This window comes from Thermobia domestica, chromosome 8 (genome assembly GCF_964235325.1).
Source record: "Thermobia domestica chromosome 8, izTheDome1.hap1.1, whole genome shotgun sequence".
In the NCBI taxonomy this organism is placed as follows: domain Eukaryota; kingdom Metazoa; phylum Arthropoda; class Insecta; order Zygentoma; family Lepismatidae; genus Thermobia; species Thermobia domestica.
In genome coordinates, this window is record NC_137461.1 from 94956657 (window position 1) to 94984268 (window position 27612).

The 27612-nt window shown below is 36.6% G+C and overlaps 1 protein-coding gene across 2 annotated transcripts in view; it reads right to left on the reverse strand.

Moving 5' to 3' along the window:
* Positions 1-27612, reverse strand: part of Osbp (oxysterol binding protein) — a 143172-nt gene that overhangs the window by 53283 nt on the left and 62277 nt on the right. For both annotated transcript variants that reach the window (XM_081768780.1, XM_081768779.1), the window contains 3 exons: positions 19476-19615; positions 12137-12256; positions 5625-5804 (listed from right to left, as the gene is read on the reverse strand). In XM_081768780.1, the coding sequence (XP_081624906.1) occupies positions 5625-5804; positions 12137-12256; positions 19476-19615 (440 nt within the window). The remainder of the gene's footprint in view (positions 1-5624; positions 5805-12136; positions 12257-19475; positions 19616-27612) is intronic.

A 27612-nucleotide genomic window follows, 5' to 3' on the forward strand; every position in this document is an offset into this window, starting at 1 on the left:
TCTCAGGATCTCAATAGTCGATCCAGGTTTCGTTCCTTGTCACCAGTTGAGCCAGGAATTTGTCCTCGTTCTCCTCAGAGAACTCCAACAAGTCTTGGGACAGCTGCATCCGGCACTGCTTCTCTGCAGGCGTGAGCATTCTGGGGACCCAACGAACACAGACCTTAGACATGCCCAAGCGGTCATGCAGAATTGTCAGGATGGATCCTTTGGATATGCCATAAGCTGCTGCAATGTCGGCAACCTTAATAAGGCGATCCTGCAGGACCACGCGGCAATTGAATTGCTTTAACCAGTATTTGAACTGGAATTTTGACGATTCTTTAGATATATCCCGGTACACTTTGATCTCCTTTGGTCCCTTCCCTTCTTAAATGAGAAACTTTAATGATGAGCGAGCGATGCTTCAACTTCTGCAAATCCATTGTTCGCGGCATCACCAAACATTTGCTACGCGGTGTACTCACGGCCACTGCATTGCTCCGACTGACCTCAAATTGCGAAGCAGAGTTCCCCACAGTAGCCTTGGCGTGCGTATGAGGCATCATTATGCTCCGTTCCTCCCTTCCTATCTAGGTAGATAACTTATTGGACGTTCCTCGTAATCCGGAACTGAGCAGAACATCGTGGAATAATGGATCCGTCAACAAGCCACTGCACTGCCATCCACTCCCTAGGCGCTAGGACCACTTCATGAATACCAATGGCAATTATCTTTAGGTGTCATGTTACACATTAGCTGTATTTTACATTCTGTAATAAACTATTCTTTAGATATAACCGTAGTCTTCTTTTCACTTGGGGAAACCTTATAGAACGTCGAAGAGTGGGTTACTTTAATCTTTTGTATAGATATATATTACATAAATATGGATGGATTAGAATTTAGCGTCACGTTCTGTAGTAGAATTACATGAGACTTCGATCTACAGTTTAACGCTGGATCCGAATCACATGAACTCCAGCCGGGATTGATTATATAAATATATATGATAGATTTATACATAATGTAGTGTCAAATCTTTTATAACAAATATTTTCCATCATATATTTAATTCACTTCATATGCTTTTAGATACTGCAGTATTAGAAAAATAATATTCTAAATCACTTGTTTTTACTTACCTTCAGTTCGCACTCTTCTTCATGAAAAAAATTTCGGATTATTTTCCCGATAAATATGTGGCATCATTTGATGCCATATCCGTGAAGAGGTTAAATCGTGATCAAATACAGACACACACGGTGTGTATTTGATCAGTTCATATATATATATATATATATATAATTAAATTAATTGTAAAGGTACTTCATTAAAATTCGGTATATCTCTATACGACTGCATAAAGAAAGAAGTTAACAGATTGTATGTTACTTATTTACGTATAAGGGTCTTTGGATTATAACTTAGTTATAAAGAGCTTTTGGAGCCAAACTAAGTTAATGATCGAAAGAGAATTTGTAATATTTAATCGGACGAAAAAAATTAAAGCATCGTGATTAATATAACTGAGGAAACTTCAAGTTTAAAAGCACAAATTAAGGTGGATTATTTATTTAGGAATTCTTCAAGGTCGCTAAAATTGTCAAGGTCGGAAAAATTACGTCTATGGAAGCTAAAATAGTATTAGGAGGCATGTGTTTAGTGATGGAGTGAATAATGGATAGGAAGGGATTTGTGATTTTAAGACATGATTAGAATGCAGCGATGAGAGGAGAGGAAATCTGCATTGTACTCGCTGTTTAAAGATTGACCATAGACCTTCAATAATGTTTAAGTCGGGAGATTGAATGGCCCAGAGATGGTGAAGAAGTTTATCATAATGTTTCTCAAACCATGCCTAAGGTGATATTGATGCATTGTTGCCTTGAAACATCTTGTTATTACAGACTAATATTCGTACCACAAGATGCAACTGATTACCTAAAACGTACTATTCGTCCTTTGAGAATAACAGTAGGACCAATGGAATGCTATGAAATTACGCCTACAACGAAACAGAACCATCTGTTTAACGGTACTAAGTAGTAGTCTTGACCATACACCTCTTAGGGTGATTACCGAACATAAACCTTACATGCTGTTGGAACATAAAACCTGTTTCTTGTTGGAAGCAAGAAGAAACATGACACATCGTAAAATATATTACTTTCTACCAGTCATCGCTGGTCCATGTTTTATGTTCTCAGCAGTCTTTCCACGCTACCAGTGCTGAGCCAGTACCAGCGCCGTCAGTCGTAATCAGGAATTTCGAAATCGCAACCCAAACGTGGATATTGAGATTGATTATGCAGCTCTCATCAGACTGTGGTTGTAGAAGCACGTTATTCCAGATGATGATTGAGTTTTCCACTTAGTCATGCCGTATTAGCTCTACAGAATTTCGTTATAATTCTCTTCAACGTTTGGCTGACTACTCCTAGAACTTAGGGTTAATTTTCGTTTACTACTCTCTTCTTTGATGATGTGCTGTCACAAGTTCTGTTGTCATTATGATATTAAACACTACTTGGTCTTGATGTGTAACACACGGGCAATCTTGGATACACATACTCCAACTTACCTACACCCACAATTTACCCTCTTTGAATATCGAAGAGGATTCCTATTTTTCACCATCAAGAACTAGCCTACTGCATACACATACTACAACGCCTTGTATACCACTGACTATGGCCAAACACAGCACTAACACAATACAGTAGCAATGAACGAATATTTAGTGTCAAGTTGTTAACCTACTTTTGGTAAATATTTCTCATCATTATTTCATTTCCTACTGCACTCTTCCATCGAACCAGTTTCATGACTTTTCCCTCAACACTAAATTTTCTTCATCGTTGCCTATTAACACTATCACTGAAATGGATGCATTAATTGGTTGGTTTTAATGTCCCTTTTCAGCACTGAGGTTACATGAGACAACCTACAGCTTAAAGTGGGATCTGAACCACATACACTTTTACTGAGAACCGTGCCTGGTCTCCAGCGTCAAAGCTTTATATTTCATATATAGTCTCGGAGCCGAAAAGTAAAGGTATAACGCAAGCTTCTTAGCGAGTTATCTTCCTTATAACATCCCTTCTTTCCTACGTATTCCCTTCTGTGACTGAAGCATTTGGGAGAAAGCTTGGCTGTTTACTTTCTCTTCTGTTATGTGATATTTTCACTACTTTCTGGTAAGCAGTTGATTTTTCACGCTTGCTTTCAGATTCCTATGTTCCAACTAACTATCTGTCTTTATCTTTTCATCCTTTTGTCTGAAGGATTTTATATATCGTACATGGTCGATGGAACTCAGCCGATCTTGACCGAAATTGGGATGGTGATACATCGTGACGAGCTGATACATGGTGTTCAGGCTTTCGGTTTCTGAGTTATTGACTACCAAATTTGGATTTGGACTTAGTGAAATGAAGAAATTTCACTAAATCAGGATTGATAAAACCACTTGGTACGGTGGAAAAAGTTGACGTGCTTTATGCACATTCGAGCATAGCATGAAATATTGTATGCAGATTTTTTGTTTGCAAGTAACTGGCCATTGAAGTTCGATTGCGAAAGTCAAGAAATTTCATTAAAAGCGATTGATACAACTCATCCGATCTTCGACCAAACTTGGCATGGTGGGAGACCTTCACGAGCTTTCTACGCATTTGAAATATTAAGTTGCGCAAATCTTTGGTCTTCCAGTTATTTGCCATTGAGGTTTGGATTTGGACTTGAGTCTAAACCCGAAGTTTGACAACCAATAATCGAATAACAAAATGCCTCCACACCACGATCTTTCACACGCATATTAAGCTATTAAGGACTACTAACATTTCAGATTTGTTCAAGGAAAATTCCCAAGTTAATAACCACCAAATTCTGGGCTTGAACTTAAGCCTGTTGCGAGAAATCAGTGCAGTGTGTATCTGTAAAAAAGATGTGATAAAAATCCATGAAGGGAGTTTTTTTTTCCGCTATAAGAGAATTTACTAGTTTACATATCAATAAATCTTAATTTAATTCTCAAGCCAAGGTCTATTTTTCTAAGAACATTTATGAGTTTCCTCATGGATATTTAAATAGCGCAGTGGTTCCCAACCGGTGTGTAGCAGAGTATTGGAGTTTAAAAATCATGGAACATTTAATAATTAATTAACATAAATTTTGAGACAGATTGTACCAGTCAACGCCTCCAGCAGCAGAGTACTCACAAGAAAAGTACTTGGAGTCGAATGGGTGAATACGCACAAAAAGGATAGCATAGTATGTGTAATGTTAGCATCCCGGAAGCAAACAGTGATGTCTGTTTTTCTGCAAGATGGTGTAAACGTCCGCAAGAGCAAGGTAAAATAGAGCATGTGCCGTAACTGCAGGACATGTATAAAGTCTGACTCTGGTCCACTTTTCCGGAAAAGGGTTGGGTGGATGGAAAAATCGACGAACACGTATCTCATTATTTTTAGGGCACACATTTTGTGTCCCAGGGTCCAACCAAAATTTTCAAATGGTAAGGAAGGGTCAAGTAGTATATCATTGAAAAGTTATTGTGAAAAGAAACAAAAGCAAGTCCCGAGTCTCTACGCTCACCCTGTATAAATGATAGGCAGTCAAAATGTCAATTTAGTTGTCATGAAAGAGTTTGTGACCACCATTTTGCATGAGGTGCGCATACCGACTCGGGACTTGTTGCAGCTTATTTCTTTTCATAATACCTTTCAAACGATATACTACTTGCCCCCATTACCATTTGAAAATTGTGGGGAGGACCCTGTCTGGAACCCTCCGGGGAACTCTGGGACACAACTTTTTCATTCAAACTGTGTGCCCCCCAAAATAATGGGATGTGTATTCGTCGATTTTTCCATCCAACCAATTGTTTCCGCAAAAGTGGCTCGGGGTTAGACTTTATAGATGCCCTGTAGTTATGGCACATGCTCTACTTTGCCCTGCTCTTGTGGACGTTTACATCCACTTGCAGAAAAACTGACATCACTGTTTACTTCCGGGGTTCTAACGTTACACATGCTATCCTTTTTGTGCATATTCACCCGTTCGAGCCGAACTACTTTCCTTGTCAGTACTACATAAGAATCATTACTTATAGATTCACACTATTATAATTTAAATTATTATTATTATTATTATTATTATTATTATTATTAATAATAATAATAATAATAATAATAATAATAATAATAATAATAATAATAATAATAATAATAATAATAATAAACAAGTGTGTCACGATGTTTTGAGTTTTCAGTAAAGTGTGTTGAGAGTCAAAAAAGACTGGGAACCACCGAGTTGGTGCACTCGTTTTTTAGGCAAGAAACCCGGGTTCGATTTGTGGTCGGAGCTCATGTGCTTTGGATTCCAAATTACGCTGCAGCTCCACGTCTCATATAGCCTCACTGCTGAAAAGGACACTAAACTCAAATTAACCAAACAATTAACCAATGAATAACATTTACGTCACACACTAAGAAATTTACGGTATATTATCTTCCTAAAGAACGTTCATTATCTTCACTGAGTACTATGTACTATGCAAACTTAACAAAAATCTGTTCAAATACACACTGTGTTCAAATATTTATTATAAAAACACTAAACCTTTAAATGGAACACTTACAGGCATCGGTATTTTAGATAACTCTTTTCCAATGCAGTTCTTCATTATACTCCATAAGTTTAAGGGATAATTAGGTTTATCTGGAACTTTTGTTCTTCTTTGACGTCTTATAGAACCATTTTGCTTTACGCTACAAGAGTTTTCATTTCCCTTCTCAGAGGTCCCCTGTCCGGGATTGGGCTGGAATGAAAAAATAAACAACAATATTACTAAATTCCCATGTACAAAGAACACTCACAAGTAATCATGGAACAAATTTATTGTTTCGGACGACTATTAAGATTTCAGTTGATGCCTATTCATATACCCTATGAAACAAAAAATTTACTTCCTTTGATTTTTGAAGGATTTAGTGGGGACGTCAGTAGCAAACTTATTTACGCCGTCACAAATGTTTCGTTCTGATCATTCACATTAAACAGATTTCTGCGTTCTTCTACAGACAAATCAAGAAATGATATTTACGCAATTTTTATATATTTCCTTCAGGTCGGTCTGTCTGTCTGTCTGTATGTCTCTCTCTCTCTCTCTCTCTCTCTCTCTATATATATATATATATATATATATATATATATATATATATATATATATATATATATCGATAGATAGATAGATAGATAGATAGATAAATATGGTGTTTCAAAACAACACCAACAACGTTTGGGAGGTAATTCCTGACACTAAGATAAGTCAAAAAGTAGAAACCAACCTGGATACACAAATGCTTTCTTTCGGAGTTGCCGAAAACATGAAAAAAATGAACTTTAAAAGTCCATAGCTCCAGAATTATGGGACCTACCGAAGTCCGGTCAAGAACGCTTAGGAACTAATATATCCGCTATCCAAAAATAAGGGTTTCAGAATCCTAAGGTACTCACGCAACAACTTTTATAGAGGGAGTTTGGTTACTGACATAATTTGAAGTGCTCACTAACTACTTCTATAAAAAATGTTGCAGAAGCATCGCAGGATTCTGAAACATGGCTATTTGGATAGATCATGTACTATTTCCTAAGTGAAGTCTTGACCGGACTATGGTAGGTCACATAGTTTTGGAGCTATGAACCTTTAAAGGTATTTTTTTCATGTTTTCGACAGCCTATTACTCTCACGTTGGTTTATACTTTTTGTCTTATCTTGGTGTCAAGAATCACCTTCCAAACTTTGTCGGTGTTATTTTGGAACACCCTGTATATGTACAGAAGGTACAATTATTTCAAAGGAAGACCTAATTCCTTCAGAAGTCTTACTGTTAAGCAATACACTTTCATATAAAAATAAGAATTTTGTTTTTAAAGGAAATTTCATCTATAATATTAAAAAAAAAAGTGAAGATGAAATAACATTTTTAATAAAGCACAATATTACAAAGCAAACACACAGATTTTTCGAAAACAAGCTTAAAAACTAAATAAGTTCAAACATAGAACAAAATTTTCGTTTATTAGACATATCAAATATATATACAATTATATAAAGGTCATTTAAATTGAAGTGACAACACTGCTGTGATCCGATTTTCGTTCGTCTGGTACACAAATAACGATCGTATTATGTTGTGTGTAGTCAATGAACGCTGTTAAAGCAAGGTGCATGACATTCCGCCCTAACCAATGTTTACAGTGCAGTACAGCGTGCTTTCATCAAGTTTTAGATGACACGAGGTCGAAATGCACGTCAGATCCACAAAGAATTAAGCGAAGCATGCGGTGACAATGCTTTGTCATATCGAACGGGCGCGAGGTGGGCTGGAGTATTCGAGGCGGGGACTATATCGAGGGAGTGCACCCATGTTCACCTGGGTAATACACTTAATTTTCATTTCCATACTGTAACTTCAATCTAAATGACTCATATATACAATGACAAGCCAAACATTACGACAAACTACCTATATCTGATATGTCAACCTCTGACTCGCAGGACAGCAGCAATGCCATTTGGCATAGAAGCAATGAGGTCTTGGTAGATGGCTGGAGTCATAGCGTATCACCCGCTCATAGAGTCATTTAATTCCTCACAAAAGGAGAGACGATGATTTCGGTTCTGATCTTCAATGACAACTCAAAAGGATTCAACTGGATTAAGATCGGGTGAGTTTGTGAGCCACTGCAGCAACTGAAATTCACTATGCTCCTCGAATCACTGTGGCACAACATTGACCTTCTGACAAGGAGCCATTACCAGGACTGACAGATGCCATTACCAGTTTGAAGCAAGACCAAGATGAATGGAAGTAAATGATCAGCAATGACCTGCTGATAGCTAGGAGTCGTTATGATGCCCTCCACAGATGGTTTTTCAAATCATAACGGAGCCAACACCGCCCTGTTGTCGTCCTACTGTGCACGTCTCGGAAAGCTGTTCCCTTGGAAGACGATGGAATGTAGCCAGCCATCGATATAATGAAGGCAGTATCGTGATTTTTAGGACCATGCATCGTTGTACCATTGCTCGAATGTCCAATGACGATGGGTACATGCTTATTCCAGTCGTAATCGACGATCTCATGCAGCTAACATTGGTGCACGTGTGGGATATCGAGTGCGGAGCTCATATCTAATAGTGCAGTGAACTCTGAGCTGACACACTCGTGCTTTGTCCACTGTTAATTCTGCTTCAGTTTGTGTCCTACCATTTTGTACCACCTTCGACACTTTACGACGTCTAACAACTCTAATGAGGTATGATCAACCTACGCCTTATCGTTTAGTGCTGTTTTCACAGTCTTTTCCCCACCCTTGGAAGACTGTAACCACAATAGCTCGAGAACACCTGCTGTTTTCGAAATGCTCGTTCGCAGCCGTCTGGCCATCAAAATCTGATCCCTTTCAAATTCTAACATAACGTCGCCATTCCCTATTCTACGAACAAACATTGCACTACCTAATTGAGTTAGATCCCTGTCACAGTCTGGTGAGAGGTTCTGCCGTGCTCCGTGCCTCTTATGTCAGCTCAATAACTTAAAAGTTCAAACAGTAACGGACACTCATAATGTTTTGGCTGGTCAGTACATAATGAAGAATCATGTAACTTGCTAACATTGAATAATTTTCAGTGTTGCCCATATTGATAAAAAACAGGACTTCCATAAGGATTTATTGAATATGGGTAGTAGTACAAAATTGTAGAAACACCCTAGTAAATGGTAAACGCTACAAAATATGCCCAAAGTAATAATGTAGGTGGAGAAAAGGACGAGGAAAAATAATTGAGAACATATCACACTGACGTCCGCGATCTTGAATTTGACGCAGTTGTCTTAAACGGAAACCATGGCATGTAGTATGTCATTTTAATAGCAAATTTTCGTAGAAATTGAATGGCACTGTTATTTTTGATCTAGCGCTAACCGCTACGAAATTATGACTGTTTATTTGTACCGTTGCACGTGACTTACTACCAAAAGACGGCCTTGATGCAAGCAAAGTGCACTGAAATCGTGAGAAATTTCACGAAATCGAATCTGTAGCAGATCGAACCAGGACTAGTAGACCACGCACAGCGATAGACTAGACAACTGTGACAGTGTTTGGCATTATTCAATAAAAGTCCCATGAGAAGCACAAGTAGTGTAGCTCGTAAAAGTGGTGTTAGTCGCATTTCAATCATGCGCATTATGTCAGTAAATAAGCGGCACCCTTATCAGCTGAAATGTTAACAACACCTTACAGAAGATGATCTAGATCGTAGTACGAAATTTACTCAATGGGTTATACAGCAGCTAAGACAAAACTCCACATTCGCTTCTGACATATTCTTTATGGACGAAGCAAATTTTTGTGTGTCCGACGAGGTTATTAAACAGAATGTGTGGTATGGTCGGATAGTAACCCGAATTAGTTTGATGCATCCGCAGGTCTTTCCAGCTAGGTGATGTGTGGAGAATTCGCGTTGTGGGTCTATTCTTCATTGGCAAAACCTTAACTAGCGATGGGTTATCGGCACATATTAGACGACGACATGTTGCCATCACTGCTGTCGAAGGATGGGTCAATCCCTAAGTTTTTCAAGCACGATGGTGCCCCACACCATTACGATACCTATGTCCGTAAGTACCTCTCTCAGCAGCTTTCTAATGCGTGAATTGTTCGGCAAGGTGCTGTGGAATTGTGCCCCTAACTTGACAGAAACATGTAAAGCCATGTGAAGTCTGTTGTGTATGTGGTGAAACTTATGGATGTTCAGCATCTCGAGGAATGAATTGTGGACGCATGTTTCAACATTACAGCTGACTTTTTGCGCAAAATTTTGTGTGGCAAGGAACTCAGAATGCACCTGACAATCGAGCGGAATGGGAAACACACTGAATACGTCCTGTAATAATGCATAGTCCTTGCCGTATGACTAACCTCTTTTGTTGAGGACACAAAGGAATAGTCATAACGTCGTAATAGTTAGCGCTAGAACAAAAATAACAATGACATTAAATTTGTACGAAAATTTGATATTAAAATGACATATTACATGCAATGATCTTTATTTAAGAAACTGTGTCAAATGCAAGATGGTTCACATCATTGTGATGTGTCCTCAAACATTTTCCCCACTCCTATTCCACCACTCGTGTACTTGTGATTCGCTGATTGAGTTAGTTCTAATCTTAATTAAATCTGAGCACAAAACGGTCTCTAAATAAAGTTTCGGACTACAATCACAGGTGAAAAAGTTTTACTTTTTAAGGGTTCAATGTCCATCTGAAACGAAGGTATATCGATTGTAGCGATACATTAGAGTGAGCGAATTTTACACATTTGCGTTCATGCTTTTGTCAGGTGTACTATAAAGTTTACAAAAAGTTAAGAAAGTGTACAACCAAAGCCAAAATAAATATATCATTCTATAGTAAAGAGCATGATAATCAGAATTTCTGTTGTCTACCACGATCAATGTATATATAACAGTGTAGTGAATTTTTGTACTATTATGAACTAAATTCCATCACTATTCTATATTTTTCAGTTTCCGATAATATTGAGGCATTTCCGATGTAACTTCAAATGACTGTTATCACAAATGGTAGGGACGCTGGAGAAGTGTATCACTTCCGAAGGAGCTTACTTCGGATATGGTATTCTATAAGTGGATACATGGTATTCTGTAAGCTTTCACAAATGAATAAAGTACAAGAACAACATAGTACACTAGTTCGGTAATATTTTTACAATTTATTTTAATTTTGCATGTTCTGCCGAACATCCAATGTGATTGTACCTATTTACTTTGTTCTGATAACGTCAGGAAAATAGTAGAGCTAACAAGGAAATGGTCCTAACCTGACATCCGAATTGGACGAAATTTCGTATAGGTACTAATTTGAGGTGTGTGAATAACGTGGGAATAGTCATTCGATTCGCTTTTGCGTACTTTACGAGATATACAGGGTGATGCAAAACAGAATGCAACATAAGACAACTATGTAATCCGAGTCGGAATTGGACGAAATTTCGTATAGATACTAATTTGAGGTCGGTGGATAGCGTGGGAATAGTCATTCGATTCGCTTTTGCGTACTTTCGAATGTACTTGGATTAGCCTGTTGTATGAATCTGCTGTCCTTGGGTAAGAGAGAGACTTGCTATATTTGAATCGTGTATGCAGAATGACAGTCTGACATGCAAAGTAAGCGACATTGACAAACAAGGCGCGGCATGCCGCACGCGAACATGAGTTTGGCTGTTTCTTTTGCCAAACTTTGTCTATTACTGTTTACTTTACAGTCGCTGGAACCTAGTTTCCGTTCTAATGTTGACCTTCCAAAGTGCTACTGCAATTGGTAAACGGTGCGATTTCAGGGATATGTGTCCTCTAAGACTCGTACTTCTTTCCAGAATCACAACATCGAACATTGTTTCTCCTTTCATTTTCATGTGGAACCCCCTTTACTCAACGGGAGATTTTCCTGCGACGCCACTGCGTTCCTCATTATCGCCATGAGATTCCGCAAATTCATTTTGGTATCCACTTGTGGGTTTTCATCGTTCTATACCGGTGTATTACACAATTCTTCTATGTTATTTTACTTTTGCATCACCCTTATATCTAGCAAAGTATTCAAAAGCGAATCGAATGACTATTCTCACGTTATTCACCGACCTTAAACTAGTATATATATATGAAATTTCGTGCAATTCGAACTCGGATTACGTAGTTGTCTTATCTTGCATTCTGTTTTGCATCACCCTGTATATCTCGTAAAGTATGCAAAAGCGAATCTAATGACTATTCGCACGTTATTCATGACCTCAAATTAGTATCTATACGAAATTTCGTCCAATTCGGACTTGTCAGGTTGGGACCATTTCCTTGGAAGAGTAATGAGTAATCTTATCTCCTTTCTATCTGTAACAGGCTTTCTAGATCTGAAATTACAGATTTTTTTATTGTGTATTATACAAAACACTTTCAGAAAATTGTAGAAATATTACTACCTTATTCTCTAATTTAAGTATATGTACATAGAGCGTACAGAGACCTTTGGAACAATAAAAAGCTAAAAAGCAATTTCTTACATTGTTTTCTGTCTTTGAAGTAATTACACAGACAGTCGTTTCAGCTGCATCGTCAACTTCACTACTGGATCCGGATGCTTCATCCTGGCCATCTTGAGATAAGTTTCTTCCAACAGAAACCTGTAATTATATTATACTCCACTATAATAATAATTAAACTAAACTGATCTAAAATGGGGAAAATTTTACATGAAATTATTGCAAAGGTATTTCAATTAGTGTTCACACCTTCACTTCTTCAATTTTAACACTTAAAAGACTCTAGACTAATATTTGAATTTGATGTTTAAAATTACCTTACTTGTCAAAATCATATTTAGGAAAACATCGAAAATAATTTTCGTGACCGATTTCTAAATGTAAAATAAAAAGGTACGGGCCACCGCACTAAAGTTTCTCACTCAAATTCCTTAAACTAAACCATGCTGTGCTGCAGTCATTAATAATAATAAAATAAAACATCTTGTGAAATATGAACAAAATTATAAGGCGTTTTCGGAAAATTTTGTCCAAACAAAACTCACCTTCAAAAGTAAAGTACCCATTAAAGTTTTTACACCCGAAAATGACTTCTTCTGTCATATGTTAGAGCTGCTAATGAAATATCTGTATAAATATAAACAAAATCGCCCAAGTAGTTTTTGAAAAAAGTAGTCGGAAAGAAACTCATCTCCAGATTTAATCCTTTTTTCTTTCTTTTTTTTCTTCTTCGTAAGAGGAGTAACTTACGCAACATACAGTTATTAGTGAAATATTTATTTATGAAATGGGAAAAAAACTAAGCCTCAAGAATAAACTATCCCTCGTATATTTTTTCAGAATTATCAAGTTATTAATGAAATATGTATTTATGAAATATTAAAAAAATCGCTAGCCTTTTCTGAGAAAATCATCCGAGAAAACTCACCCTCTACCCCAAGAATTAACTATCCGTCGTATATTTCTGAGTTATGATATATTGAGTTATTGAGTTATGATATATTGTCAGGCTATTAATGAAATGTATATTTAAGAAATATGAACAAAATCACTTGAGTTGTTTTCGAGATAATTGTCCGAAAAATAAGTCACCTTCAGAGTAAATCACTCATTTTCCACTTTGCTCAGAGGAATGACTTATACTACAGTATGAAATTGTTACTGAAAAATTTATTTTTGGAATGTAAACAAAATCGTTACAGCAGTTTTCGAGAAAATAGCAATTTTTGATTTTCATCTTTCAGTAATCTACCCTTAATTTTAGGGGTAAGAAGAAAATTAAAAACAGAAGAACACATGCAAACCTTAAGCTTAAAAATTGGTTGAGATATGTTAAACGGCTCGTAGCTGGATGAACGTCAGGACGAAGAGACGTCGAAAAATTACTTTTTCGGAATCTATTGGCTATGAAACATGTAAATCCGCTGAAATCTCGAATTCCATTTTGTTCACAATCACCATACTTTCTTAATTCCTTTCATCGTTCGAAAGTAATGAGAAATATAATAAAAGCTAATACACAGGTTCATGTTACTTCATTGAATTTAATTGTGTTGATCTTAAATAACATTTCTTTTTCTTACAAATTCTTTTAAATTATATTAATGAAGTAGTAAAGCACCTCAGCCAATGGTTTAAAACATGCTTATTTAAGATAAAAGAATTTCTATCACACATGATATAAAAGTTTTAAAAACAAGGCAGATAATGTTGAGCACAACATAAACCGTATTCAATTTTCACGATGATGTAGAATATTTGTATTCTTCATTATTCGCACTCACATAAAAATATAGGTAAAATCTTCAGTTTACCGTTTTTTGCTTATACACTTTACGCTAAAGGAGACAGGGATGAGAAATTCAGATAAAAAAATTAAAAAAGAATGGGTACGAAAGAAGACAATATTACGAAAGGGGAGGACGCCGAAAACATCTGCGGACACGATAATTTATTCTAGTTCTAGTTTATACTTGCTATAAGTTCGGCCTTCCATTGTAAATAAACGGAGATGTCCATTCGTTCTTTTCAAGTATACAAAATGTACTCAGCAATGTAGTCTATATGCAGAGTCGAAGACGCCAGTATAGGTACACTCATGTCCAAAATTATTGTCGCATGTCTATAAATATGTTGTTGTACGAATATAATTTGATAACGAATTCGCCCGGTATTTCTTATAATGTTAGTAAGTGTATAATCGGCAAAGACATGTATGTGGCAAATTTCATGTCAAAACAGCAGTAAATAAAAATAATAAAACGAAAATAAAACTTTCTTGTCCATTTAGCAACATTTTGTTTTACTCAATCTAATTCTCGTATTTATAATTCTTTTCCTATGAAGTTTACCACAAATATAAATTTTCCGATTACAGACATAGTATCAATATTAACAGTACCCTGCAAAATCATTATCAAATTATATTCTTACAAGAAGACAGTTATAGATATGCGACAATCATTTTGGACATGAGTGTACATCTACAAATTCAATGACTGTGCATGTAAACGCCGATTTAGCGATTTTACATTAATAACCACCAAAATCACACCGGTTAATCAATTATTTGGGAACAATTATACATTATTACCATTAATATTTATGTATATGGAGAATAACGTGTACGACGCTTCTATTACATGGATTACTTTAGCTGACTGTTTATTAAACTAATGCTGCATTATACGGTTACATATATATATATATATATATATATATATATATCCGAACGATGGAAATCTTTCCAGTGCAGCTACAACATATTGTCACTAAATTGTACTTTTAGATATGTGTTCGTTACGGCGGATTTAAAGAGCCGCAGAAGAGTTTACTCTTCCATATTTGATATTATGTGCAGCATTGAACAAAAGTTAAATATGCACCACTTAACAAATAATAAATAACAAAGGTTGTACTCACAAGTAGTCACTTGCTAAAATAACTTCTTAAAACGAATAATAATTGTGAAAATATTTCGCTTATCGATTTTTGAAAAGAAATCACAGTCAAAGTTGTTATAAAATCAGCATTCTTTTCTCTCTCTCTTTCCCTCTCTCTCTGGATCAAGATTAGAAAGAAAAAGAAGAAATTAACAAAAATTCAGATCTTGTTACAATTATTTGTTCGAAGATCGCTGGATTCCTAACTAAACATGGCTATTCAACACATAACACCGAAAATCTGCCATTTTGTGAATATAGGTACATAACCCAAACTACATTTATATTTGATATCTAATTAACATGAGTTCTATATAACCAAATAAAATTACATGAACGGAATTACCAAGAGAAATAATTTCGTCGTGGTTAATACCGGTGGCGAAAGGTGCTGTAAAAAACTGTATATATATATATATATATATATATATTTGTAGAGTATTTGTTTTTTTACTTCTATTTTTAGTTCTCATATTTCGTACTGTATAAAGGATGCTGATATACACTAATCACTATTCCAAGTAAGATGATCCCTAATAATTCATAAATATATAATCGCCACCAGGTTATAGAAGTATTTTTGTGGACGATCTATGTATTTCGTAAAGACAGTAATTATTTTTTCGATTTATACTTTATTCTGCGACGCAAATAAGTTCTTTCTTCGATGGGAACTGTTTTTCTTCCCACGCAACTGGACAAAGAAGTCTTTCATTGTTTTTTTCATATATATATTTAAAACAATGCTTTGTGGTGAGAACGTTTCAGTGAGCGACGAAGCTTTTCAGTGTTTCTCCCTGACTTATTAATATGCACCGTATATATTCTACAGTTATTTGGAACTGAATTAAGTGCTTTCTTTAATCGTTTATGGAAATATTGCACTAGATTAGAGCAGATCAGAGCAGACCAGGTGTCCAAGCGTCAAATCGTCGCCAGCCACATCGCTTCACCAGCTTGTTATCTAAACATTCTCACGGTCAAGTTATCGCAATGTCTCATGCGTCGTGGCCACTGGACTAATATTAACGTCAACTCTTTTTTTATGTTCTATTTGCATGTACATACAGGTGATTTAACCTGAGTGCTTTTAAGAATGAACTGTCAACATTGGTCAGTGGATCAATGCAGCTCGTATCTCGAGCCTCTAAGTTTGAGGAGTGAGCAGCAACCACGCACATCGCGTCGGGAATCAAGTATGATGATGTATTAAGGGGCACAAGCTATTAGCCGGTGAAGGACGTTTTCTTACGGCTAGCCCCAATCAGTAAATCCCAGGTTCACATACCTTAAGCGTACCAGTTATAACGTGCCCTCGAACATTATCATTCCACTTTGGAGATTACGTAATTTTGCTGAAGACTCGTGTCGACTCTTCAGGACTGTTTGGAGCAGCAACTATATTGCTTTGTGGGATTATTCCGGAGACTTTTCCTCAGTGCTAATCCCCCAAGTGTATTAATGGTGTGAGAAAAGTGTATCCAGTGAAATCGTTATCTTAATCTTCAATCCTAATATATATAAAGTGACCAAGAGCTAAAGTATAGTGGAAAGTAAAGTGTGATTTTATCAAAGGAAATAATTATATATATGCGGTGTTGAGTGTTGTGATTATTTTTCTAAACCGTTATTTTTTTTCTTTCAATAGTATTTTAATAAATAAGTATAGTGTCATTTAATCCAGTATGTTTTCGTTGTGTATATCAGTAATGTTTGTGTGCGTTGTGGTCTGGATGACCGTCTGATCGTCCCTGAGGTTCTCGAGACGAGACATCCGAACCTCTCGGCGCCTAATGCTCATCTCATCATTGAGACCGACGAGCGATTTGGGAACGAACAAAGCGATTTTGTAATCCCTTTTTGGAGATGTCCTTCAACATCTTACCCAGGTTAAGTCCAGGTCTCCGAAAAACACTCATTGGCAGGACTTCGGAGGACAGACTGCGGAAAGCGGTTACATAAATTAATGGCAGACCGAACAGCGACACGACTTGGCGATTACAAATATAGTATTAATATTTGAGTTTTCAATATACTTTGCAATATATATTTACTCTGTTCCTTTAAGTATAAAATTTTATAATTAATAATATTTGGTGTATAGTATTTTTAGTGTATAGTGCTTATAGTATTTTGGTGTAAGTTTTCACCCTTTTCAGGGCACTCATAGAATGTTTTCAAAAAAAACTGAATTTCATGGAATGCTCAATACCATATTTAGCAGCTTTGTTGTTTCCTAGTATACGCTTTGAAGTTCATTACTGATAATATATATTTCAAGTATTCGGGAGGAGAAATGTGTTCGGTACTATCGGAACATAACTTGATAAGTTCATTCTTAAGTTAATCTGAGCAAAAAGAAAGGTGGATATCAAGTCATTCAGTTTGTCGTATGGAAGGATTTGTTGATACATACTAAATTTTCTATAATTTATTAGTTCCACAATGACCAGTTTTTTTTTTTTTTTTTTTTTTTTTTTTTTTTTTTTTTTTTGTATTTTTCAAATCTTTCATCTGCACAATTATTGAGCGAAGAATCTAATATAAATAAAATAGAGTTTGTTTGTGTGTTTGTCCGTCTTTGTGCCTGTGTGTGACCTGGGAATCAGGCGAGTGGACCGAGTTACCAAAATTTGGTCACGGGTACCTTGGTCTAGGACCAAGGCCAAGACGAAGCTTTTTTTTTTTTAAATTCTAACCAGGGGGGGGGGGGCGTTTAATGTAAAAGTACTTATCACTTTCGCGAAAAACCTAAAAGTGATAGAATTGCCAACACATCTAAACTTTTCGTTAGGGAGGTATTTTTTTTATTCTGATGTTGGAGACACATAGGGACAAAATATATATACTAATATTCTTCAAAGGTACGTTATAACAATTTAACATTTTATAAAGGGAGCTCGAAAGATGGTTTAAAATAAAAACTAATATGAAGAAATAGCGATCTGTTTTTGTCGCTTACAAATCCAGCTTAAAATAAACAAGATAGGCAGCCCTGTAAACGTCGACAGAACAGCAACTGTCTTTTCGCAGCGCGAGTTTTTGGGCTTTAACTTCTCACGTGGCTATTTCTTCTACGCTTCTATAGGTTGATGTAAGTTAAATAGATGCAGCGGAAGAATAATATTCAAGTTTTCGCGAGACGCTTTGCTTTCTGTCTTTCATATGGAAGCATTTAAAGAAAAAGCTCACAATAAATTATAGGAAATTTTAAGTTCAGAAACTTTAAAGTACAAAATTTTAGGTTAGTAATTTAAGCTTAATGGCTTAATACATATAAAATTCTAAAGGGTAGACGCTGTTTCCCCTCAAGCCTCACCACTGATTAATACATGGAGCAGGTTAACTCCATCATAGTTGATACTGGTACAGGTTAATATTGTATAGTCCAAAAGAAAACAGAGTCTAATACAATTAACGAACTAGAAATAGTCAGGGAAAATATTAATAGAAAACAAATTAAGAACTGTAACGAAACTCTGGGTCGTAACAGCTGGTATTGTGATCTATGGAGAGGGTTATCCTGCATGTCTTTCTTCGGATCGTTACACAGTACTGAACTACGTGAAATGGACCATAAACTAGTTCTTAAGCATCGAGCAATGGTCAATAGATATATGGTGTCCTCCATAGTGCAAGCCATGTCGCTTAAAGGACAGTGCAGAGTCTCCACGAGTAGCAGTATAAAGCCTTTTCTCTCCGTATTCTCCTGACGAGTTCCCACCGACTATCACCTCTTTCCCCATATCGATCATTTCTTGGCAGGGAAAGACTTCCCTGGTGACTTGACTACTTCTTCGTATCGTAGGCTCAAACTCCTTTCGTTATGGAATCCAGTCGTTGGCTAAACGATGGCAAAAGGCGTGTGGCTGCAGATGAAGCTTACTTCGACTAAATTGGTACTCTTATTGTACTTTCCAATGTTTTTTGGCATCTGAAAATGACACACGCCCTACGGATATTCCAATCGCACCAACCGAACATTAACTATATTGACCTCTTTCATTTTATAGCTTCCTAAATACTAAGCCACTACGAAGTCATAATTCTGATCATGTCCTTACTTTTCCGTTGTCTGCAAAATGCTATAAAGAAAGAAATCGGTGAATTCACAAAGACTTCCTCCTGATCATGAGCTACATCGCAATTGTAACATGTTATAGTTGGTTAAAGTATCACTCCTCTTGAAGTAAACTTTTTTTTCTAAGACTGTACCCACTACATTCAAGTCTAAAAGACAGAGATAATCATAGAACAAATGATTGAGAAAATTGACCTGGGCCGTCTTCCTTCCAATTTTTTTTCTCTTATTTCATTGTTGTTTCCAGTGTAAAATGGTTTGATAGTCGTATAAAGAACATTGTTAATAAACAAATAAATTACAGTAAAATATAATGATGATGCGAACGAAACATTACCTGTGAAGCATTGCTCATTCCCGATGACGTCCTTCTATGTCCAAGGGGAATGGTAAGAATGAAATTTGCTTCCGTTTCCTCCACTGCATCGTAGAATTCATTTTCTTCATCATCATCAGAAGGCGATGAGTGATTAGTGGCTGAAAACATAAGACAAGCATAAATTCACTTAGTGTTTTTCGCATATTAACACAAATATTTTTCTCCTCACACTTATTTCATTATATTTTAATACCACTTGTAATCTACTGTAAACAGGCTTTGGATGTTGAGCGGATGAGGATAGATAATAAGTTTTTCGAGTTCATGTTTAGTTGACATAAATACGATCAGGAAATATACTGCTGAACAAACGATAACAGATGCATACCTTATTCTGCTGGTTTAGTTCATCACCACCATACCAAAGTGAAGACTACAGATCTCGTTAGCCAAAAGCAAATACAACTACTTCAACACCACTTACTTGAATATATTTTTATGTAGTTATATTTTTAATTCTCTTACCAATGCCTATTTCGATACGAATTTCCTTGTCTATGGAAAGTAGAGGACAGAATGTGGACAGTATTTTATTCGATTCTGTTTCTCTATTCATCTAATGTAGCACCGTGAAGCAGCAGGGGCAGCAACGAAACCTACGACTGCCAATTACGAGCAGAGCTTATATTGGCAAACCAATACACAGAATACCGTTTCAGATAAGAGCAAGATGACAGATGTTTTACTACTAATTGTAGTATTCAACAGGTCTAAAGCAGTGGAATAATGGAAAAACTCGTGCCGTTTTAGAAGAGCTTCATGCGTGGAGTCGCCTGCAAAGTGGAGATGCTGTCATAAGACAACATAACAGAAGAGATGATCAGTAGGGTAATGTAGGTCCCATAATTCGCTGGTGTGCAAGGGAACGGTCTCAGTAACGACAACGGCCGCCCAAGTAGATACCATCCCAGTCACCACTGAACACAGTGTGTGCAACAACGGCAGAAGTGAGCAAAGAAAACCTGCTTACTCATCAAATATCCATAGGAACGATAAACCCCCATCATTCAAAAGAACCTAGGTCTGTAGAAGAGCCACAGAATTCTGCGAAAGACATTAATTGAGTGATGAACGGCGATGAGTAGCCAGCCAGTTATCTAGACGAAGAGTAAGTTTGTGTGGAGATACCAACAAGTCACATGAAATTCCCTACCACAAGAAAGGCTACATGCAGTACTCACATCTCATTCTACCGTGAAGAGAATCGTTTCCCAAAAGTCTCATAGTAGTGACTGGGTCCTACGGACCATGTTTAATGTGACGGCGTGACCAAGTCACGCAGCGTTTATATGATCAAGAAATTTCCCGACTGTATGAACAGAATGCAAAAGAGGTGTAAATGTATAAAGTATCCAACGCACCAACCAAGCCTACACTACAGAACACAACCGAGACAGAAGTTAACACTATCCCCTTTCCGTGTTTTTCTATTAAGTTCCTCTGCAACACATCACACATGGACTTCGAGAGTCTGATACCCTCAAACAGCATTGTTCGTGATATCTCCAATTCTAACAATTCTTTAGAAAGCTTCTAAGGAGATATGGCAAAACATTCCTCTTCAAACATTGGAAAATTGTCTGCTATAATGAAATCAGAACACTATGAGAAGTGCTTGGGCTCGTGGTCATGTAAGGCATTTCGATTATGAAAAGGGTCCTCTAGGCAGGAAGTATTCAAAATTAACGGTAATAAAATTAAATACTTTATTATTATGTTTTGAACCTTCTATATTTTGCCATTACCTATCATTGTTCGTTTGTAAATTTCTGAAACAGGTTAACCGAACCTTACGCTTCTACCAAAATCGAATCAGAATACGAAACTATGGAAAAATTCACGCTTAAGTTATTTTTGAAATACGACAGAAACAATTCTTATCTTTGATACGACAGTTTTCTGAAAGCTATAACAGTAACAAAAGGAAGCATTTAAAATAAACCACTGGCGTGGCAGCCCCTGCTTCAACGTCATCTGTTAGGAGAGCAGCGGAACTACTGTACATCCAGTCTAGAAATGAGCATGTGGTCTACTAACTGGCGTATCAACAGCTTTCTGTACCTTGTAGCTGTCCTATCTTTATTCACGTGACTCTCTAGTTTGCCTCAGGACGCTGGATAGACCGAAAGATTTGAGATACATCGGCCAGGAATCGAATGAGAGTCTACGAGGACGTGTGTAAAACATTCTAACCACTAAACTACAGATCCCACATGAAGGAAACATTTACCAGATTAAAATATACAGTATTTGAATTATATGTCAGGATTTAAGGCAAAATATCAAAATATCTTTACGCTTCATGCTGACAATCAAATCCGTTCGGCTCACAGACAGATTTGAAACATTTGCATGTACAAGGCATTTCCGGGAAGTACCGGTTTGGAAAGAACAAAAAATAAACTAAAACATGTTTATTCATGCCAAATTTACTTTTACATGAAAGAGCACTCAAACTATTTTTCGACGTAGTTTCCACCAATGTTCAAGCACCTGTCATAGCAGGTGACCAACTTCTCCAAACCTTCCTCCAAGAAACATCCCGCCAGTGAAGACAATCATAACTCCACAGCATTTCTTGCGACGTCGTCACTTTCAAAGCGCTTACCGCCGAGCTCGCGCTTCAGGTGCTGGAACAAGTGGTAGTCAGACTCACCGTAATTCTAGAATTTGACAATGAATTTCACCTTACCGTTCTTTGCATCAAAAACCGGATAACAGAACGAATCTCACAGTTGGCGGTTGTAGCAATTATTTTAAATATTGTAAACGATCACAATACACAGTACACTCGCGACAACTCAACCGTATTGACGTCAGTGGAGAGGCAATGAAGCAACGAAACATGCGAGGAGCGCCGACACTAGAGCTGCGGTGACGTTCAAACGAAACGGTGCGTACTTACCGGACCCTGGCGAGACGTTTCGTTGAGGAAGGTTTGGACAAGTTGGTCACTCGCTCTGACAAGTGTATGAACATTGGTGGAAACCATGTCGAAAAATAGTTTAAGGTGTGCTCTTTTATGTAAAAATAACAAACCTGTTTTAATACTTTTTATTTCCAAAACGGTACTTACTTTCTGGACACGCCTCGTAATATGGAGTATAAAAAGTATTTATTTACAGCTTAAAACTGACGGAATTTTAAGTGGCCTTGTTTGACTGTGCTAACAAGATTGATCACTTCCCATTCCCAGTATATTTTAGTTACTCCTATTATTGTACCATACACAACAGCATGTAAATATCCTAAGATTAGGCCTCCTATTTACATCCATTTTTCAACGCACTGTTATGTATATTCCAGTTTTTTTCTTAAATCAACAAATTTATTATTCTAAATTCAATTCGTGATCCTAATCATTCGCAACATGATTTATTTGATGACGAACATTAGTAGGTGATTAATCTATTATATTATAATGTGTGTCATACGCTCGATAAGGTTCTAACTTATTTCCTTCACGTAGCTAGACAAGAATATTAAGACAGGAACAGGGGTAGGGTGGTCAGTTTTGTTTTCTCTTAAGAGGGTATGTCTGAAATTTTTCCTTTACAAGAATATCACAGAAGCAATCAACGTATTCATTCGTAAACACGGTCAAAAAAGAAAAGTTCAAAGTATGCAACTGATACTTGCCTGCTTTTTTCCTAGAAGGAGAAGAACTCAAGTATTTCTCATTAAGTCTCTTAGAAGACTTCACTAATGATTTAAACATATCATTGATTTGATATGCGTATCCATGCACAAAATCAAGAAATAATAATAATAAAAATATTAACTCTCACTAAGTAACAGAAAGAAAGAAAGGAAAACCACAAATATTGTTCACTTTCTGACGTCACCGTTTCAGTAACAGCTGTCACACGCTAACGCTTCAAAGCAGGCTACTAAAGAAATGTTATCTTGTCAGGAAACAGGAACTCCCAACTGATAAGTTGAATATAAACACTATATATCTCGATAAGAACACTTATTATAAGAAAACTACTTCTCATTTCGCTATGATGAAGTCTCTCGTCTCAATTGTGACTAAGGCGGTTATCACTTTTAATACACGATGTCTCGTGAAGTGAATTCACATTACAACCAAAGGGAGGAACACGGTAATTTTAGAGGGAAGAGGAGAGAGCGAAGTGATAAGACCGTTCATCAGGTGTTAGAGGTTCCATTGTTTGATCCTAAGCCAAGTTAGTTTGTGGTGCCAAAGCATAGTGTCTGTGGGTTTTCGCATATTTTTCCAGTTTCCTCTCACATTCTCATTCCACTAACTTCATAATTCACTGTTTTTATTACTCATCTGTCTCCTTTAGTCGTGGGACGTTAAATATTTCATTTTATTTCAGTATATTATAATTTCCAGTATATATTATAGTTACTGTGCATTTCTACTGAAATTCTAATGGGTTCAAGTACTTTGGCAACAATCGCCAAGTAATCTGAGACAATGACTCGAGGAAGACATTATTTCAAAACACGACAGGAAAAAGGCAGTCGCTGCCTCAATTTTAGCTACCATTCCAACATTTGCCTATATCAATAAGAAAATTTCAAATTTGATTTGCTGATTTGAGGACTAATGAAAATCATTAGATTTACATAATGCGAAGTTAGTTGCTTTAATACGGAAAAATGAATTATCTAAATCTGACGTGTCACAAAGATCGGAAAAAGGAAAGCCAAGAACAAAGCTGATAAAATGATATATATATATTTTTTTTTCGTAAGCCAACAGCAAGAGATAAAGAAAATATGCTTAATATGATCTTTAGAATATACTGGAAGAATGTATTTCATTCTTATCTTTAATCACTTTATATATATCAGCACTTAACTCGATAAATTGTTTACTTTAATTGAGCACTAATATAGAAAATATCGCACCTGTGTATTCTTTATGTACAGGAGAAATACAACTCATGTCTGATTTATGAATACTGTATGAAGAATATCGTGATGGACACGTCCTTTGAAAAAAAAAAAAAAAAAAAAGGGGGGGGGCTAACGCTGAGAACACATTTTACGAAAAGTGTGGTCAAATGAGTAGTGCGCTGTCCTGGGTCCGACTCCCGGTAGTGTTACGGGATTTTCGATATTGAGATGCTATCTGCATTAAAAGAGAGAGAATTTCTATTTAGAAAGCCACAGAAAATGCGTTATGAGCCCGTATGAACCAGCTGAATGTGAATCTGTTCGGTCATAGCTCTTTGTAAGCTGTACTGTAAGCCAATTTTAGTTTATTTTCTTAACGTTACATTTTTAATGGTTAGAGTTTAGCGTCCCTTTTCAGCACCGAGGCTATATATGACATATACTTGCAGCTTAAGGTTAATTCGATTCACGGTAATGCGTTCAAACCTCAATGCACTACCATTAGGTATCAAATCCAGGATCCTATGTAAACACTCGCGTATTAGCCACTAAGCCAGAAGGTAGGACTTAAAGTTAATTTGTAATATTTTATATAAAGAGGCATACTTATGGAATTCGGGTATTGTGTGCACTCAATAAAAACTTAAATGAATTCTACAGTTTCTCGCTTTACATAATCACAATGATTTCTTTGTGAGAAGCAAAATATTGCTGAGTGCAGACACCTTCTTTTACTACTTTTAGTCATGGCGCTGCTGCGAAATAAGATGCATGGATTTTTTAAAGCAGCGTAAAATTCTATCCGAGTTCGGGAAAAACAACTTAGGAGACTTTCGGAATGCTAAGAACAGCGTAAAGTAGTTTTACAATGGGAAGGTCAAAAGTGTTTGAGCGGCATCGGAGTTTTAAAGATAGAAAAGTTATCGCCGATTATTTCTTTTGGTCGACCCCGTGACAGCAAGGACGAAGGAAAACATTATTGTGTGGTACAATGTATTCGGAAGAATAACCGTCAAACCATTGGGGATATTGCTACTAGTACTATTAACGGTGGCTGCTTAACAGCGCATGTTAACGAAGGATTTCAATATTCGTTACATTATTCCTTGTCCCGCGTGTGAGTACATTATTCCTTGTCACTTGACTTCTAAACAAAACGAACGGAGGAGAATATCAGGCAACTTAATTGAGAAGCTGATAGTGATATAGCTTTTACAGAAGATATCATAGGCCATGAAAACGGTACTACTTGTTTCACATATTCAATCCATGTATGTTCTCTCAACACGAAAGCCATAGTTCTTACCGAGACTGTAACAAAGAAGAAGTCATCCTTGAGGTTTTCTTGATTCCAAGACATTGTTCATTCAAAAACCAAATTTGTATATTATAATGAAATTATAAGACTTGAATTTAAAAAAAAAAAAAGTTTTTTCATCATATTGTAAAAAAATATTTATCAAAAAGTTTTATTCTTAGTCAAATAACCAATATTGTTTTCTACTGTTAGAGCTAGCAATTATATGTAATATATATATATATATATATATATATATATATATATACAGTGGTGCCCACCCCCCTTATCTCTATGACGCACCCCCCCAATTATCTATCCGTAGGTGTTCTTCCATGAAAAAAATCTTCTTTTCGATTAATTTTACCCCCCCTCATCAAACATATTTATATAGAATTTAACCCCCCCCCAAATATTTCAATGACGCATATATATATATATATATATATATATAAGATAATAATTAAGTGAAAAAGGAAAAAAAAGAAGGAATTTTAATGAACAGTAACACTTATGGTGGACTAATGAGGTTCTCCAGCAGTCACGTGGCGTGAAGAGTAATTAGGAGGACCAACAAAGCTGTTATGGAGAACCTCAGGGTCTGAATGACGAAAATTATAACATATAAAAAGCTCAACGAATTGGTTTCCCGAGTAAAAACAGAAAATTATTTTGTATCCTTAGTCTTTTAGTTCATGAAAATAAAGCCTTGCTTGTTATAGAAAAAAAAGGAAATATTAATCTATTGATAGACGTTATCCTTAAATTAATTTGATATCAGAAAGGCAGAGATACTTGACTGCCGAGGATAAATACTCGAAAACCCTTCCTTCCGCGTCACACTGCTGAGCATAGGACAAACTGCCACTGGTCATATACACCATGGGAGGCGAGAATTTTCGCAGCAGACGTGTCCGCTTTTGTCACCATGAAGCACTGCTGCGCCTGAGCAGAAATGTCGTTCGAGTCACTGACAGGGCAACGACTGCTAGTGCAATCAGAGCAACCGTAGTCTCTGGAGGCAGTTCGTTCCCGCATACCTCTCGTGCGATTACCCATAAGACATACACCCAGCAACTTGTCTGGTGGTATCGGAAGTTAATATTCAGCGATGAAAATTCTCAGTCTCGCACGAAAAAGTCGTGACCATCTGTACATGTGTCGGTAAACGTTAAGATCCAGTATGTGTAACACATTGCCATATAAGATCCATGCTTGGCAGCAAGAAGCTACACATCCCGCTAACCTCTAGTCTTAAAGAGAGTCCTATACATTTGTGACGTTGTCAATTCTTTCCTAGGTGCTTTGCGGGACTGTATCTTCCAGCAGAATAACGAGCGTTCCCATGAAGCCAAGATAACTTAGTGTGCCCTACTTAATATAAGCCTTTTCCGGACGCAAGTCCTATAGAATACGTATGGAAAATAGTCGGACGGCGCCTGATTGCTAGCCAGACTCCGACAACCACCACCGCCAAACTATGCCGTGGAGTATAACAAGCATGGAATACACTGTAATTCAGCATTTGTACGACAGGTTACCTGTCAGAACAGTTGCACGTTCGACCATTCAAGGTAGTTTTACTTGTTATTGAAGTGAATATATTCTTTGGACACCCTGTATAGTATGTTAAGGGTATTCTACGGGCACCATGTTGGGAATCCTATCACTTATTATCATCACCTTCTTCTTCTGTACCAAATTTGGGTCAGATCTGTGAATTATTACCAGGTGTTCTCACACGCGTTTCAACTAGTCTATGTCGAAAAGCACGAGGCAGTAAAAAATGTATGCTTGAAGTTAATAAAATTAAAGTCCTTTCCGCTGAAAATATTTTCTTAAAAATCGTACTGAAATAGTTGAGAGTTACTATCTACAATTTAATGAAGACTCATACTACATCAGTAACTGCTTACTGCTGCAATT